The sequence below is a fragment of the Mus pahari genome, chromosome 12 (genome assembly GCF_900095145.1).
Source record: "Mus pahari chromosome 12, PAHARI_EIJ_v1.1, whole genome shotgun sequence".
Taxonomy (NCBI): Eukaryota; Metazoa; Chordata; class Mammalia; order Rodentia; family Muridae; genus Mus; species Mus pahari.
Window position 1 is genome coordinate 78,750,918 of NC_034601.1, and position 16,808 is coordinate 78,767,725.

Below are 16,808 nucleotides of genomic sequence, written 5' to 3' on the forward strand. Positions count from 1 at the left end.
TACTGGCTTTCTCTCAGAACCAGCAGGGAATGGCAGTCCTACTGGCTTTCTCTCAGAACCATCAGGGAATGGCAGTCCTACTGGCTTTCTCTCTTCAGAGTCCAACCCCATCCACCTCTCCGGCTGCACTTCAGCTCCACGACTCTGAACATCTAGCACACAAGACAGAAGTCACACAGAACACTGAGAAATCAGGGAGCAAAACTTTAAAATGTGTTAGCATAAAACTGTGATGTGCTGACAAGAGCTGAGGCATCTAGAAATAAAAATGGTTAAAGTCATTGATGATGATGCTGTCTTAGCAACATCTGGCCCATCCTTATTTTAAAGAAAACTACTTAAATTTTTGAGTTCAGATTTTCAGGTAACGTTTCACGAAGGAAGTGTTTGCTTCGGTGAGGAAATGGTGGAGAGACACTTTTTAAATTCAGGTTTAGATGAAGAAAGTAAATCATAAGACTTGAGGGTGCTGGCTGCACTTGGGAAAAACCACCACCACAGCCTCTGAAAAAAGTCACGCTGCCCATTTGCAGAAAGAAAACCGAGTCTTAAAGAAATTACGGTGGTTACTCACGTTCACATCCACCATTAAGGCGGATCTGAGGTTCACATGCCGCCTGTGCTGCTGACGTCCCCTGGCTGTTACTCTGGGCAGTTATGAGCTCTCACAAGGCTATCGTTTCCAGGAAAGGCTGTGCACCACTCTCAGATCAGAAGGCTTCACATAGGCTACTTGCTTATGGAGTATCACTTTACCCTTGGTGGCTTGCAGAACATCCTCCGGGTCACCAGCACTCAGAGGTCATGCTGGAGGTCATTCCATCTCCATACTGCCTGGGGGTGGGGTGGGGTGGGATGGTGCACAGCAAAAGACACAAATGGAGGACCCTTTGCTCAAATATGAAGACACTGAGTCAAATCACTAAAGCAGGTGTGGCTCATCTGGTCTTGGTGACTCTTGGTGGCTGCACAGGTCACAGGTATATGAAGCCATTAGGGTGCAGAAAAATAGTGGGTTTCGCTCGTTTTTGTTTTTGTGAGACTGAGCCAGCCAGGTGTGGTGACACATGGTTTTAACCCCAGCACTTGGGAGGTCGAGGGCAGGAGGATCTCTGTGTTTGAGGCTAGCCTGGTCTACATAGAGTGACCCAGGAACAAAAACAAAAACAAAGAATGCAAAACTAACGAACAAAAAAAAAGCTACCACCACCACCACCAAAAACCCAGAGAGACAGATCCTTTTTATGACCCTGGATATCTTGGAGCTCACTATATAGACCAGGATAGCCTCAAGCACAGAAAGCCACCTGCCTCTTCAGAGGTGCCACCACGTCCAGCACTTTGTATTTTTTAGATTTTTATTTCACGTATATGGATATTTTTACCCTCATGTATATTTGTGCATTGTGTATATGCTAAATGCCAGAGAAGATCAGAAGGTGTTGGGTCTTTTGGAACTAGAGTTACAGGTATTTGAGAGCCACTACGTACGCACCAGGAACTAAATCCCGGCCCTCTGTAAAAGCAGTCAGTGCTCTTAACCACTGAGCCATCTCTCCAGTCCCATTCTGATGTATGTGTATAGTATGTTGTGTGACTGTTGTGTGTGTCTGTGTGTGGTGTGTATATGAATGTTAATTTAGGTATGTGCAAACATGTGTTTGGGTGTGTGCGTATGCGTGAGTGTGATGGACAGGGGCAGAGAGTATCTTTACTACTGTCCACCTTTGTTCTTTTAGGCAGGGTCTCTCACTGAACCTGAACTTCATTAATCCTCATGTGCCAAGGCTACAGGCATGGGCCATACTGTTTGGCCCTTTACCTGGGTTCTTAGACCCTTGGGCCTGCGTAGCAAGTGCTGTACCACCTGTGCCATCTCCCTGGCTTACAAAATAGAGTTACTCAGAGGCATCCTTATGTGTTCTGTACAGAGGAATGGGATGGGCTCGGGAGTGTCTGTTAAGTGTGGCTCCTCTTCTTCTGGGCTCCCTGCATGAAAACCCAAGGTTTTTATAGCAAGGATTTAGTGTCTTCCAGTCTACCTTCCAGTTATATCTATGATGGAAGCAGTATCTTTGGACCCCAAAGTCTAATAGAAATGTTGCCCAATCAAGAGAGCATCTAGGATAGCAGTTCTCAAATGTTGGTTTGTACAACTGTTTGACAGAGTTTGAGTTTTCTTCTTTCTTACTTGACACAAACAAACAAACAAACAAACAAACAAAAAAACCCAGGTGTGACCTTGGGGTTTTGGATCCCTTGGGGACATGGCTTTAAGGTACAAAGCAGAAATCATGCCATATAACGTCTGTCCTTTTATTTCAAGTTTCATCTAATTTTTATACTAAAACATTCTCCCCAGTGCACAGGGAAACTAAGCATGTACAGTAATTGTTTTTGAATCATCTTCCCAAACTGAAATAAAACTTGCGTGTAATCTAAGGTATGGTTTGCACTGTTCCAGAATTGGTTCTGGTTTATGAAATGCAACTCTGGGAAATCATTGGGACAGTGCAAAGAGCCCTGGGCCAGGAGATAGCTCATCTCACAAGGCCGATCATTAGCCATGGCCTTTTAGAGAGCTCCTTCTCCTTCTTATAACTTGGTCCTTATTCCGTTCTCAATAGCCTGGACCAAATGCTCCCCCATTCATCATTCTGCCACGACTCAGATGGAATAGGCAATTCCTAGATACAAGTGAGACTTTAGCTTCCAGTCTCTGCCAGTCCTGTTTGTCTGTTCTATGGAAAAACAGAGATGATACGGTTTAAGGAAGTCTGCAAACACAATGCCCTTGAAAACCAACCAACGGCCACTCTATCGATGCTGAAAGGAGCCCATCATAAAATGTGCTGTGGAGTGTCCATACAGCTGGAATACCATCAGGAAACTTCTATCTTAAGGACCACCATGACTTAGTCATGTCACAGCTGCCAAACAGGCAGTGAGCATCTGCTTATTCATTTTTCCCCTCTCCTTTCTAACTCTTTCCTTTGTGTATTTTATCCTTGCTGGAGAGATAGCTCAGTGGTTAAGAGCACTGCCTGCTCTACCAGAGGTCCTGGGTTCAACTCCTAGTATCCACATTGGTGGTTCACAGCCATCTATAATACCAGTCTCAGGGGGTCAGATGGCCTCTTCTGGCTTCTGTGGGCACCAAGTATGCATATGGTACAGATTTTACATGTGGGTAAAATACCCTTACACAAGATAGGCAAACATGTCTAAAATACTTTTTAGAAGGAAAAAGAAATTCCTTAGGATGCATTTTAGTTGGCCTTTCTGTTAGGATGTGTTGGGGATAACGACAGGCTCTTATGCGTGTTAGGTGAATATTCTACCACCGAGATTCAGTCCTGCCTTTGTCTGATCCATGAAGTTCACAGAGCATTCATTTTATTTTCTCAACCTATTAAAGCCCAGGGTAAAGTGACTTTCCAGTTCAGCATGGAATCTGAGTCCTTATTGTGACCATGATAGACATAATAAAAATGCAGTTATTCTGGAATCTTGTCCCATTATAAATGTATCTAGTAACTGCTTCTATTAGAAAAAAAAAGAACAAACATGCCTAGGGATTTCTTGGTATAGCTACTGTACGGTTGTTTGTGTGCTTCTGAACTGTCATAATAAACTTGACCACTCTCAGGGGCTCTGATCCATTACGGCGGTGGAAGTATTACAAAGATTTGGCCAAATGTTGGCGGAGCAGCTGTCTGGTGGCCTGCCTGAGTCATTTTCCTTCTTTCCTCTCGGCCCAATCCTGTGATTCATCATTCTGCTTTTAGAATATTTGCCTATTTTAAAAACCAGTCAAAGAAGGCAGCCACTGTTTAAAAGTAAACACCCCTCACACCAACACGGGGCAGCTTTGTAAGCAGCTTCTCAAACGCTGAAATTTCTGGCAAGCAAGGCTGCCAGCTAAAGCAGATGGCGTGGAGCGGGAGATGCCGGTTGGCTCTCTGAGCTGGTAGACTCCTTGCATCTGTCTTTGGTTTTCTTGTTTCCGCTGCTATTTCCTGCTCGGGTTAATCCAGCTTGATCCATTCTGAAACAAAGGTCTTGCTTGCTTTCTGCTTGTCTGTAAAACATCCATTATGTCGAGTAGATTAGATTTCCCTTTCAAAGAGGTCCAATCGCAAACCTTCCTTTATCCGCAAATCATAGTCACACGTATCCCAGCGTGGTCTCTACGTCGCTTCACTTGTTCTGGGTCATGGTGGGCGTTTGCTGTTCACACGATGGAGCAGCTAATGGATAATTACCCTCTACTCTTCTTAAAACGAAGCAAGCAGTGTGACCGCACGGTTGGCAGGATGGCTTAAATGTCAGGAAACCCGGAGCTTCCTTCTAGGTATCTCCTGAAATTCTCTCAAGCCCTGTCTGTGTTTGTACTTCACGCAAGTGGTTTCTCCTTCCAAGTGACTCCTCATGTATGCTCATCAGGGTTGGGATGCCGAAGTAGAGTATGTTTCTATTTTCTGTGCCAAATCCTCCTGGTCTTGGCCCCAATGAGCTCAAATAATCGCAATGAAATCGCTTTTGAAACTGTACTGAGGTGAATTAGATGGACCGAAGACCCAAATCAGTCTTATAAACTTTATAACGGAAGGCATCTCTGCAAGGTGTCACTTGCGATCATTTCAGCCAGTCTCTTGGCCAGTGATGATGTCGATTGAGAAAGCCACAGTAACTGACTAGAATTTGCTGTTCCTTATTCTGATAGGAAGGGACCATCTAAGGGGCGCAGGCTTTAACCTTCCATGAAGCCCGTGTTTAGGATTATTAGTGAACCATAGACGTCCATCGACCAGCACAACTGTAGTTACAAAATGAGTTTGTTTGCTGATATGTTGCCATTATTTTAGGCCACTTTTCAGTGGGAATGTTATTTCAAGGCTCTTGACCAAAGCATACCATGTACTATTGAGTGACCAGATCCTTGAGGTGTTTGGTCCTTGTTTGAATCCTCTCTGCTATCTGTCTTCCATGCCGTCAAAGAGCATCCCTCAGAAGCCACAAATGCCCTGAGTTATTTACTACATTTTATTTTGGACCATGCTCTCAGAGAGTTGGGAGGGGCTAGAGTGGCCCTTGCGTATTTGTGGCTTCTGTATCTGGATTCAACCAAGGGTAGGAAACACTTGAGTGTACTGAATTGGTACAGATTTCTTCTTGTTGTTTTTCTTAACCTATACAGTCCAATTGTTTCCATGACAACCACATTTTTGTGTTGTTAGGAGTTACCTAGAGATAAAAGTGTGTGTGAGGATACATGTAAGTTATATGTAAATGCTCCATTTCAGATAAAGGATTTGAGGTGAGCATCCTCAGAATTTTTTATTCATGAGGGATCATGGAAATAAATCTCTAAGGATACCAATCATGACTGTTCTTCTCTTTGTTATGTATGACATACATAATTAAAAACGAACGCCAATTAGTTCTTATCAGTAAATTTGATTACATTAGTGAGAATATAAAAAATAATGTATCTCCTTGCTTTGTTATGTCTTGAAATGGCTTTATGTGTGTGTGTGTGTGTGTGTGTGTGTGTGTGTCTGTGTGTCTGTGTCTGTGTTGCATTCTTGGGCATGTACTGGGGTAAAGGTTTGGAAATGAACAACTAATGTCCGTGTGGAGACAAAGTTCTCTAGAGACAGATCTTGTTTCCAAGGCACCAAGGCTGGTGTAGCAAGACTGTTCTTGAAGAAATTTGGGGGTAACTGGAGTATCTGAGACAACATCTCTGCTAGGTTTCCTCACGACTTTCAAGAGTATTTGAAGGGGCCAGAGCTGCCTACGGTGAGCCAGGTTGCGTATGCCAGTAGTGTGGGCTCACGCTCATTTGGAACTGCAGCTGTGGATTCTGCCCAGGTTGGCAGTGTTGCCAGACACTGTGGGGAGCAAGGCCCTGTTTGGGCTGCTGGCTGTTACCCATAGTAATCCAGACCGAGTTCTGGACAGGTGCTTGGAAATGGAGGTGTATGACAGGGTAAAGGGTAAACTCTCCCAGTGAAGCTACGGCTTTTCACACATGCCCTTCTGCCCCATGGACGTGGTTCTGGCTACCCCATTAGCACCTTGTTAAAACACTTTCATGCAGATCATATTTTTTGGTTTGGGCTAATGTGATAGTATTAAGTAGCCCTTTTCAACTGGAGAGTCATTAGAGTGGACATTAGAGGACACACACACACACACTTACTGAAAAGCTTTGTGTGCCTCCATATACACATAAAATGATGGCTGGTCCTCATGAGACACAGGGCATGCTGAGTAACCACCCATCTTTTTATATTTTAGATGATACACCATCTGAAGATGCCATTCCTTTGGTCTTCCCAGAGTTAGAGCAGCAGCTCCAGGTAAGGATTCTGCCAAGGCTTGCCTGCTTCCCTGAAGCGCTGCTACACATATGCGGAGCCAGCAAACGGCTGCGTGGGGAATACAAATTGATACACAGGGCAGATAGCTTTTAAGTCCTAAGCATTTGTGTTCTTAGAGCTCCAAGGTCAGACAGAAGCAGTTAGGGAATGCCTGTGGTTATCCAGCTGTGACACCTGGACTCCAAGTGCTCAGAGTCAAGTAGCTGGAGCTGGGAATGTGACCCCCTGTTCCTTATCACGATGTCTCCAGGCCGTTGGAATTCTGCTCCATTTAGTATTGAACCCTGCAGAGAAAAACCGTCATATTGCCGAGGCTTTCTTTGGAATAATTTTTTTTCTGCTACCTGCCTCTTTTTCCAGTTTTCTGACAACTTCTAGGGCAGCAGTTCTTATCTTGTGGGTGTGACCCCTCTGGAGCTCACATATCAGATCTCTTGCATATCAGATAGTTACAGTACAACAGTAACAACACTATAGCTATCAAGCTAGCAATGAAATCATTTCCTGGTTGGCGGTCACAACAGCATGAGGTATTAATTCAATTTAATTTAATACAGCATGACTGTATTAAAGGATCACAGCGTTAGGAAGGGTGAGAATCACTGGTCTAATGGGATATAGCAAGTGGGAGTTAAGACCTTCAGAAAATTGTTGGTTCTGTGAGAAAATATTTGGTGTATATCACTTCTAGATGACCTAGGGAAAGATGTCCCAGCTGAACACATCAGAGTATTTTTGTAAGATGCTAATTTACTTTTAATATTTTAGATGGAATATTCTGGCTTTAGGCAAGGAGGTTTTGAGTGTTGATTTTGTGTGTACAGTGTTTCTGCCTTTATGTCTCTCTGTGTATCACTTTCCAGTCCAATATTATCAGGTCCCTTGGAACCGCAGTTACAGATGGTTGTGAGATGCCACGAGGTTGTGGGTAATTGAACCTGGGTCCTCAAAGAGCAACAGTTCTCTTAGCCGTGGGTATAGCACCTCAGAACCAGCATCGGAGGTTGTTCAACAGATCACAATCACCTCTATAGATCTCAGTCTGAGTAGCAGGCAGGTAGGAAGCTGCACTCATTAGCAGAGGTCTCTCCAGCTATTTCTCTGTGCCCTGCCCCCAGCCCCATGTGACATGTCAACATGGATCTCTAGCTGCTGATACCTAATCACACTTCCCTTACTTACGCACTGGACTAGCATCCTTTCTTTCTGTTTTGTTCACGTCACACATTAGAGTCCTTGAGCACTGTCTTGGGGGGTGTTGTTGTCTATATATGTACTACCAGCAAAGAGCAGGGACTGGAAAAGGACTGTGTTCCCCTAGCTGATGCAGTTCCCCACTAAGCTGTTTTATTATCATGGAAATCGGGTAACAACAGGATTCAGCATGTTCTGAAGGTAGATCAGGAAGTCAGTCCAAGTTCTTGTTCCCCCATGAAATTATAAATAATGAGTTCTCTCTGTCTCTGTGTCTCTCTGTCTTTGTCTCTCTCTGTGTGTCAGAAAAGTCATTTTTCTTCTTATTGGAATATCAGTGATCTTTCTTAGCTTATGGCTCAGTCTGTAGAGGATTCATGGCATTACCCAGATTTCCACATGATTATCCAGATAATTTCCTGTTAGAGCACTGTTAAGTCCATTTAAATCATGTAACCCCAATTACAGCTTATAATTCTATTTGAAATATATTAGAAATGAATCTACTTAATTCTTTTCCTCCAGTGTGAAACTTTCCTCGTTATTGATCTTTAAGGACGTAGGCCTCACGGTTTGAACTCTCTCCTTCACTGTGGTCATTGCATTACCGCTTCCTGAGCAGAGAGGACGTCGCCAGGCGCACAGCAGAACACGTTCAAGTCAATTTGTGTTTCTGCAGTGAAAGATGAGATTGAGACTTTTGGCTCGGAATGCATCTGTCAAGAGCTGATGCTTATAATCTTTACTCTCCAGGGTGTGAGTGCCAAAAAAGTCAATCCAACAAACAAGCCCCCCAAACGCATATCTAAGCCAGGCTACGTAGAGAGTCCTGTACTGAAAGCAAAGAAACTGCTTCATGGGCCATCCTGTACCTGGGCCAGGCCTTCCTTACAGTTGGACGTGAGGAACACTGCATACTCTGTAAACCTGAGGTCAAAGTTTCATCTAAATCAATTCACTGATCTCTTTCTCTTACTACTTGTGGGACACATGGGCCGTTCAAATTAGTTTGATAAACTGAGGCTTGTTTTGCTTCAAGGTTGGCAAGGTTACCATGACGTGGTTCTAGAAGTGCCTTATAAAGCCTGTTGGGACTTTCTGATATCCTTCGCACATTCCTGGGTGATTTATAAAGCGTAGCTATAAAATATCCATGTGGTGGATACTCTATCGCCAATTTGACCCCCCGAGAGTTTTCTGTGGCTTTGCCAAGAATGTGGACATGTTTGAACATGCAACTCACGGTGCTGCTATTTTCACAGAAGCCAAAAAAAGCCTTGGGCAAGAATAGCTATGACAAACCTTTCATTTGATGTCTCTATTAACGCAAGACTCTGGGTCAGAGACCTCAGGGTAAGGTAGAATTCAGTCAACATTGCTCTACTTGTTCGTTTCTAGGCCTTCGGCCTCTGCGCAAGGGCAGGTGGGAGGTTAATTTTACATTTCTTTCTTGGGACTAAGTTTCCAAACCCCTTGTGGGCATCAGGAGCAGTATTTGGTTATCAGGTTTAATTTGTAGAATTAGGACAAAAGAAGGTGCTGTCCTATGTCCACGACTTCAAGGGGGGATGAAAAATTACTTCTTCATAAAAGAAAAGAAAAAGAAAAGTGGTTTTCTTCTAATTGGAAAGGTGTTGACAGAGCTCTGGCTTTTCTCTGTTCAGAATGACAAACTTCTTTCCCTGTCCAGTGTGAGACCAAGTCCGTCTTACAGCCCGAGTGTCCTTATAGCTTAACTCAAAGCTGGCTTTCTGCAAGCCTCACCCTCTTCCTCTGGTAGCTGCTTCACACTCGGGTAAGGGTAGGAATGAAGTCTGCCGATGAGGAGACCTAACAAATGACGTGGAACATAAATAGGTCTTCCTTGGTGAAATTCTGGATTGAACAAAATATTCAGGGTTAAGAGACTTATTTCTAAATGTGTAGCACAAAGGCAAGGCCTCTAGATTCTGAGTTACCCACAGAGGTTTGGGTGTTCTCCTCACTAAGCCAAGGCACTTGGAAAACAATGGTCTTTTAAAAACATAACAAATTGAGCAATAGCTTCAAAGCCTTCTAAAGCTCGCTCATCTGGCGGGAGACAACACTAACAGGTGTCTCTGTGGTACATACTGAACTTGCCTTTTCTCAGACAGAGTCCTGTAAGTCCCGAATCTGATGTCACTTCTACAAATAGACAATTTCACAGTTTCCCTTGAGTATCATAATGTATCATTATCTGGGCAGCCTTTCCAGAAACTTCTTTTCCTGCTTGCCTCAGTATATCATTTGGCATCTGGGACATGGCAACTTCAATACCTTTCTGGAACTGTGGTCGGGAAAGGCTGAGGGGTGCTGAAATGGCCATCATTTCTCTCTTGTCCACACACTGATAAAAGTGTCTTGGTGGCTAATCAGAAAAAAAAAAAAAAAATATATATATATATATATATATATATATATATATATAAATTTATAGTTTTATATAAATATGTAAATATATTTTTCTGACTAACCACTAATATATACTATATATATGTATATAGTATATGGAGGAGATTGAGAGATTTTGTAACTCTGCAAAAGAAATATTTATTTTTGAGTGATCTATCTGCACGTACACCTGCATGCCAGAAGAGGGCGTCAAGCCACACTATAGATGGTTGTAAGCCCTCATGTGGTTGCTGGGAATTGAACTCAGGACCTATGGAAGAACAGCCAGTGCTCTTAACCACTGAGCCATCTCTCTAGCCCTGAAAAAAAAATTTTTTTTTAAAAGCTGAGTCAATGGTTGTTAGGATAGACACAACAACAACAGCAGCAACAACAACAACAACAACAACACAGGAACAACCGAGGGAAAAGTCTGGGAATTCTTGAATTACATAGCTCTTTCATAGTCTCTGGAGCAACAGAAAGGACACAAATGTGTTTTAATCCAAGCCATACAAATGTAAGTTACACAGTGTAAATTTCAGCACTTACAGGGCTGCACTCACTGTGTTAAAGAAATGTCAGTTACTCCATATCTTCAAATCCTTAAAGTCCTAAAGTGGTAAGAAATTGAATGGTCATAATTGAATGAACTCTAGATCTTCCTTTTGTCAACCTAGACTAGTTTTCTCCTCTTTGTCGCAGTAGACTGTGCTGGTTAATTTTGAGAGACATTAACATGGAGGGTAACCTCTGTTCCCCTACCAAGTAGGTAATCCTGAGAATCAAGGAGTCAATACAAACTCCTCACAACCATTGTAGAATGTTTGCCTTCCTAAATATATCTTCTGTGTGGGAAGCTGGGGTAGGAGAATTTAATTCTTGCGTTCTTTTGAAGTGGACAGGGCCAGTAGTTTCTGAAGTAGCCAAGCAGAAAACGGAAACGCTTAAGCCGGCTCAGCCCCTCGCTGAGGTGTGCTTGGCAGCCTGCTTTCTCGCAGCGGGCTCCCTTCCAAAGGATGGGCTACCCTTCTGGAGGCTGTGAACCGATGGCTGAGATGGCGCGCAGTGGATCAAGCCACATTCTTGGAACAGGAGCTCGCGGTTTGGTTTCTCTCTTACTTCACTGCGTTAAATTAGTCCTGGTGATTGGGCAGGACACCAGGGGCCGTAACGGCTCCCTCCCCGGCTCTGCGGTGTAACTTAAAACCTTCACAAGCTCTATCCTCACAGGAAAGGGGGTGAAGAGGAAGTCACTACCCTGGGCTCTGACCTCATCCAAGCCCCAGTCTGTGCCTTGGGAAACTGTGTCTCAAAGTTGGCTCGAAGGGAGGCTGGAGTGAGGCTGAAAAGCAATTTCTGTGGAAACACTCACTCTACGTTCTAGAATCTTGAACCATTGCTTTGGGTGGTGGGGGCTGGGGCTGGTTACTACCAGAGACGGAACCCAGGGGCGAATGCTCCAATGCTTCGGTGAGGGCCCTGGTGAGGGCTCCATCCCTTTGGAGTCAGTCCCTCTCCTATGAAGAGTATGTGTACTGAGGCCCTCAAAGTGTAGGAAGTGCAGCCTGAGGAGAGGATAACAAGGGCTGCATCTCCTGATGTCAGGAAAACACGATGCTGGAACATGAAGCTGACTTACTGCTCCCCCGCGGCCGGACAGCGTGGGACATCGGTGCAAAGCTCTCTAATGGAAACAGTTTAAATCGAGTGGTGGGAATAAAAAGAAATACCATCTTTATTGTAGTTTTGATTTTTTTTTTTTTTAAAATCCGTTTTGCTTTTTGAAGCAGTCTTCTGATATAGCAGTTTGGTGCTGAATTCAGTATGTAGCCGGGGGGGGGATACTTTTGAACTGTTGGTTCTCTGTCCTTCAAGGACTGGGATTCCAGGAGTGCACCATACCTGGAAGAAGCTGATACTTTTATTCCCAAAAGTTAATGTTTTCCCTCCAGCTGTACTAGGAATCCTTGTAAATTATACTTTAGCCGAGCATGTGTTAAGCAGGGTTGCAAACCAGTTATATCATAGATGACTGGGTTTAAGCCTATTGGTAGTTTTTTTTTTTTTTAAATTTTATATATGCATTTGTTTTTTGTTTTTTGTTTGTTTTTTTTTTTAAAGCCCCAGAAAGTTTTCACTAAAACTTTCCTTGCTCTACTTTTCCCCAGTCTGTGCTGCTGTGCTTCTAATGATACGAGAATCACCTGGATTAGCCACAGCCAGTGTAGTATCGCCATGTGCTGGGTTCATTCAATACTCGCGCTGCTGTAGTGGTGGCCACAAGCTTTGGCCAACACAGCGTCATATTCTATTTCAGAGTTCCTCAAAGCTGGGCACTTGGCAAGGACGGGTGATTTTCCCTCTCTTCCGTGTGTTCACCTCCAGAGTCATGAATTTTCCAGTTTTTATAACAAGTTAGAACTTGGAGTTGATCAACTCCAAAGACTTTTTCATCTCTCCCTCCCCCCGCCCCCCAGGCATCATATTCCTGCCTTGGTGTGCAAGCAAGAGCTGGTAGCTTTGTTTTAAAACTATAAATCATGCTCGTATGTTTGGATGGTAGGGATACATGTTCTTTTAATTTAGTTTACACTGCTGGTTACAGCAGCTCCTCCTCCTCTGAGGAGCTCTAGGAAGGCCAGAGTGAACTGCCATCAGAGAGAGAGAGAGCGCGCGCGCGCGTGAGAGTGAGAGAGCAAGAGGGCGCCTAAGAGCAGTCTACACCTATCCTATGGCCGTAGAGGGCTGGGGTCGGAGCTCTGCTGGTGTAACAGAGCCCGAGGAGCAATCTCCAGTGCTGCATCCACCAGGAATGGTGGTACCCAGAGGTAGAGGCAGGAAGATCAGAAACTCAGGGTCATCCTCGGCTACGTAGCAATACCAGGGCCAACTTGATGACATGAGAACCTGTTTAAAAATTCTGGCAATGTGTATTAGGATGCAGTACAGAGTAGCAAATCATTATCCCGTGTTGCATTCATTCATTCATTCATTCATCCATCCATCCATCCATCCATCCATCCATCCATTAATTCATATAAAACCTAAATGTTTTAATACTTTCATTGACTGGAATTTGTTCAGGGATGCAAAGCCCATGCAATGGAAATAAATTAATTCTTCAATGAGTTTTCTAGGCTGGGATAAATGTCCGCTGTCTTCGAATGGCAACAGATGCTGCTGACCATCGAACGTGTTGCTGCGCCCTGCAACATTTGTGATTAGCAGTGAATGGCTTGACATTTTAAAGTGGTGAGGATTTTGAAGTTCCCTGGCAAAAGAGTCAGGAAAGGCAAACGCTGAGTAGAAATGAAGTGAGCCTCAGCCAGCAGACCCCAGAAAGAAAGCATCCAGGATGGGCGAGGGAAGAAGGAAAAACCACCTTTGCATCAACATGTACTGTGGTTTACAATAAATGGGGCTTGCCATCTCACACATTTCCAAGGACACAGTTCAGTTATTTAACTAATCACATACCCTTAGTAGCATAACCACATTGCTTAGGTAAAAAGTATCCTGCCAAATGGTTTAGAAAGGTGGTATTAATTCTAAACCAAATAGGATTAATTTTGGCATTTCCATCTGTGTACATAATGTGTTCTGATTATATTCACCCCTCCTGGCCCTCCCCACTGCCCAGAGGTTTTCTTCCTCTTCTAAAATACAGTGCTTTATTTATTGAAGTTTCTTCAATTAAGAGATACCAGTTAGCCATATACATTGGTGTGCATCTGTAATTCTGGCTGCCGGGGGCATGGGGTGGAGGGGCTGACACTTGAGGAGACAGATTTGAGGATCACCTGGACTACACAGTGAATTCAATGAGAGTTCATACAAGATCCAATCCCAAACTAAAACTGTAAAAAGGTCTAGAGATGTCACTCGGTGGTAGTGTGCTAAGGTGCAGATGAAAACAGGTAAAGGGGTTGGAGTGATGGTTCACCATTTAAGAACAACCGCTGCTCTTTTAGAAGATGTGGGCTCCATCACTATCATCCATGTGGCAGTTTGGAACAGGTGGTAATTCTGGTTCTAGGAGGTCTGCCTCCTCCTGGCTTCTGGGGGCACTGTATGCATGTGGTGCATAAATACACACGGGAATGAAACTCCCATACCCATAAAATTACAAAACACAAAAACAAAGTCACGGGGAAAATCCCACTTATTGCAAAGAGTTGCAAGGTGGCAAGGGGCAGAGGAGGGAGGAGGGACGAGGGAGGAGGGAAAAGGGAAGAGGGAGGAGGGAGGGCCTCACCTCGCCTGAAGGAAGAGTGCTTGGGATTCTCAGTTTTCCTTTTAAACCACAGCTGAAAGGATGCACCCACCTTGATCAGCATCTAGCACCTTTATTCTTCCAGGGTTGCAGAGCCTTTATACAGGACTGATTCCTTTGACTATGACATAGTCATAGCCCAGGTACTTGCAGGCGGCAAGCGATGGGCTGAATTCTGCTTGAACCGAGTGTGGCTTATGCGCTGTTTATGAGGACTGGATGACATGTGTAATCTTATGGCTGCCAGTAGGCAAATCCTTTGACAGGGCACCAATGATTTAAGAGCTTGGCTCTGGGGATGCGGGCTATGTTGCCTTCATTCCACTGACTGTTAAGTTTGGTAACGTGCCAGCGTAACAGGTGAAAATTGGCGAGTGGGTTGAGATTTCTGGGACACAGGCTGGAGGAGCCAGGAGTTCCGGATTCCTTTGGCAAGGGCTTTGGCTCCCAGGGTGAGCTATATTGTCACACTACTGTGCCCTAGTTTCCCATATTTTTGTGTATTGCAAAGGATCGTAATTGCAGCCAGCTGGGTTGATGTTGTAAATGTGCCCACAGGGATCCGGAGAAAGATGCCCCGTCAAGAGATTATTGTTAGATTCTACATGAATTAAGTAAACAATGAGGATCCACACGAATGTAAAATTTGTCCTAATGAGAATCTGGAAATACTGTGGAACTTAGTAATATGCATTAATTGTGCATGTTAAGAAATCTCAGTGTGACATGTCAATCATGTGTACATCTATTTAGAATTTTATTTCCTTTGAGTGAGCAGAGTTCTCTTAACTATTGGCCAGAGGATAAATTTATTTCTGTTATTTACTGAGCAAATACAACGCCCACCCAAAGAAATCTGTGTGTTTGAAGAATATGGAAAGATATAGTAAGAAATCCTTTAGTTCATACTTTACTAATATAAAATAGTGAGGACAGTACCCAGTTAGACACACTGTTTACCTACGGAGATTATAATGTCAGATAAGACCAAATAACTTGTTCAACAGCAAACTTTTATGGTTCTCGGATCTTACATTTTTTTTTTCTATAAATAATTAGGGAGTGATTTAAAAACTCATTAAAAGACAATTAACTTCGAGTCCAAGCAATAGTGTTTGGAATCACGCATTGCTGATGTAGAAATAAGAATAAAAACTCATGGAAAACTAGTTCTTTAAAAATGATTTCTGGAAGTAGGATTTTTTTTTTTCATGTTATATTTAGAAAACTTTGCCAAGTGGACCTGTTTTTCTCCTCGATGGGAGGACAGAAGAATCTCAAATCTGTTCTCTGTTCAGCCTCACACGTCACAAGCAGGGCGTGGGGGGCTGTGGGGGGCTGGTCTTCCTTACCAGTTTGTTAATTCTGCCAGCACATTCTCCAGCCTCGCACCCTGTCTCTTGCATGGAGCACACCTCTCAGAAGGGGACCTTGTCTGCCCGACTCTGATGTGCTTGTGCTTCTGGACCATGAAGTAAACAAACAAACAAACAAACAAAGGAGATAAAAACAGAGAACCTGAGTATTCCTTCCCACTGACCTTTCGTAAAGCAGTTTGCAATTTCCGAGGAGAAGCAAAAGTTAACGGGAAATGTATTTTTCATCTACACATAACAGGTAACTGACGTGTAGCACTATGTCTCAGGGCCCAGGTTCAGGGGTGAGGTGCCCACGAAAGTCACAGGACAGTCCGTGTTGGTATGACCGTCTCATCACTCTGTGTCCCACAAACAGAAGTCGCCTGGCTCTGTGCCACGGCTGATCCACAACACTGCCTCCTGACAATGGGATGGACTGATGGCTTCTCTTTCTTTGTGCAGCCTCTGCCGCCTTGTCACGACTCGGTAGAGTCCATGCAGGTGTTTAAACAACACTGCCAAATAGCAGAAGAGTACCATGAAGTCAAAAAAGAGATCGCCTTGCTTGAGGAAAGGAAGTAAGTGCCTTCCCACCCACTCTCCCACTGAGCAGAGACTGGGGTGGGCCCCGAGGGAGCTTTCCGCAGACCTGGCGATTTTACCTGTGCCCTAGGAAAAGGTCTGTGGGTGTGCTTCCACTCAAAGCTCGCTCTTCCTTCCTTCCTTCCTTCCTTCCTTCCTTCCTTCCTTCCTTCCTTCCTTTCTCTCAGATATTTTCTTTATTTACATTTCAAATGTTTTCCCCATTCCAGGTCCCCCCTTCAGAACTCCCCATCCCATCTCCCTCCCCCTGTCTCCATGAGGGTGCTTCCCCACCCACGCACCCACTCCCATCCTCCTGCCCTGGCATTCCCCTACACTGGGGGCATTGAACACCCTCAGGCCCGAGGGCCTCTCCTCCCACTGATGTCCAACAAGGCCATCTTCTGCCACCTATGTGGCCAGCGCCATGAGTCACTCCATGTGTACTCTCTGGTTGGTTGTCCAGTCCCAGGGAGCTGCGGGGGGGGGGGGGGGGGGGGGGGGGTTCTGGCTTGTTGACACTGTTGCTCCCTCCATGGGGCTAAAAACCCCCTCAGCTCCTTCAGTCCCTTCTCCATTTCCTCCATCAGGGACCCC

General features: G+C 44.3%; 1 protein-coding gene across 1 annotated transcript in view; it reads left to right on the top strand.

Annotated features, from left to right (window-relative positions):
• Map3k7cl (MAP3K7 C-terminal like) overlaps positions 1–16,808 on the top strand; it is a 40,701-nt gene that overhangs the window by 10,799 nt on the left and 13,094 nt on the right. The window contains exons 3-4 of the mRNA XM_021209906.2: positions 6,307–6,368; positions 16,092–16,207. Coding sequence (XP_021065565.1) covers positions 6,307–6,368; positions 16,092–16,207 — 178 coding nt within the window. The remainder of the gene's footprint in view (positions 1–6,306; positions 6,369–16,091; positions 16,208–16,808) is intronic.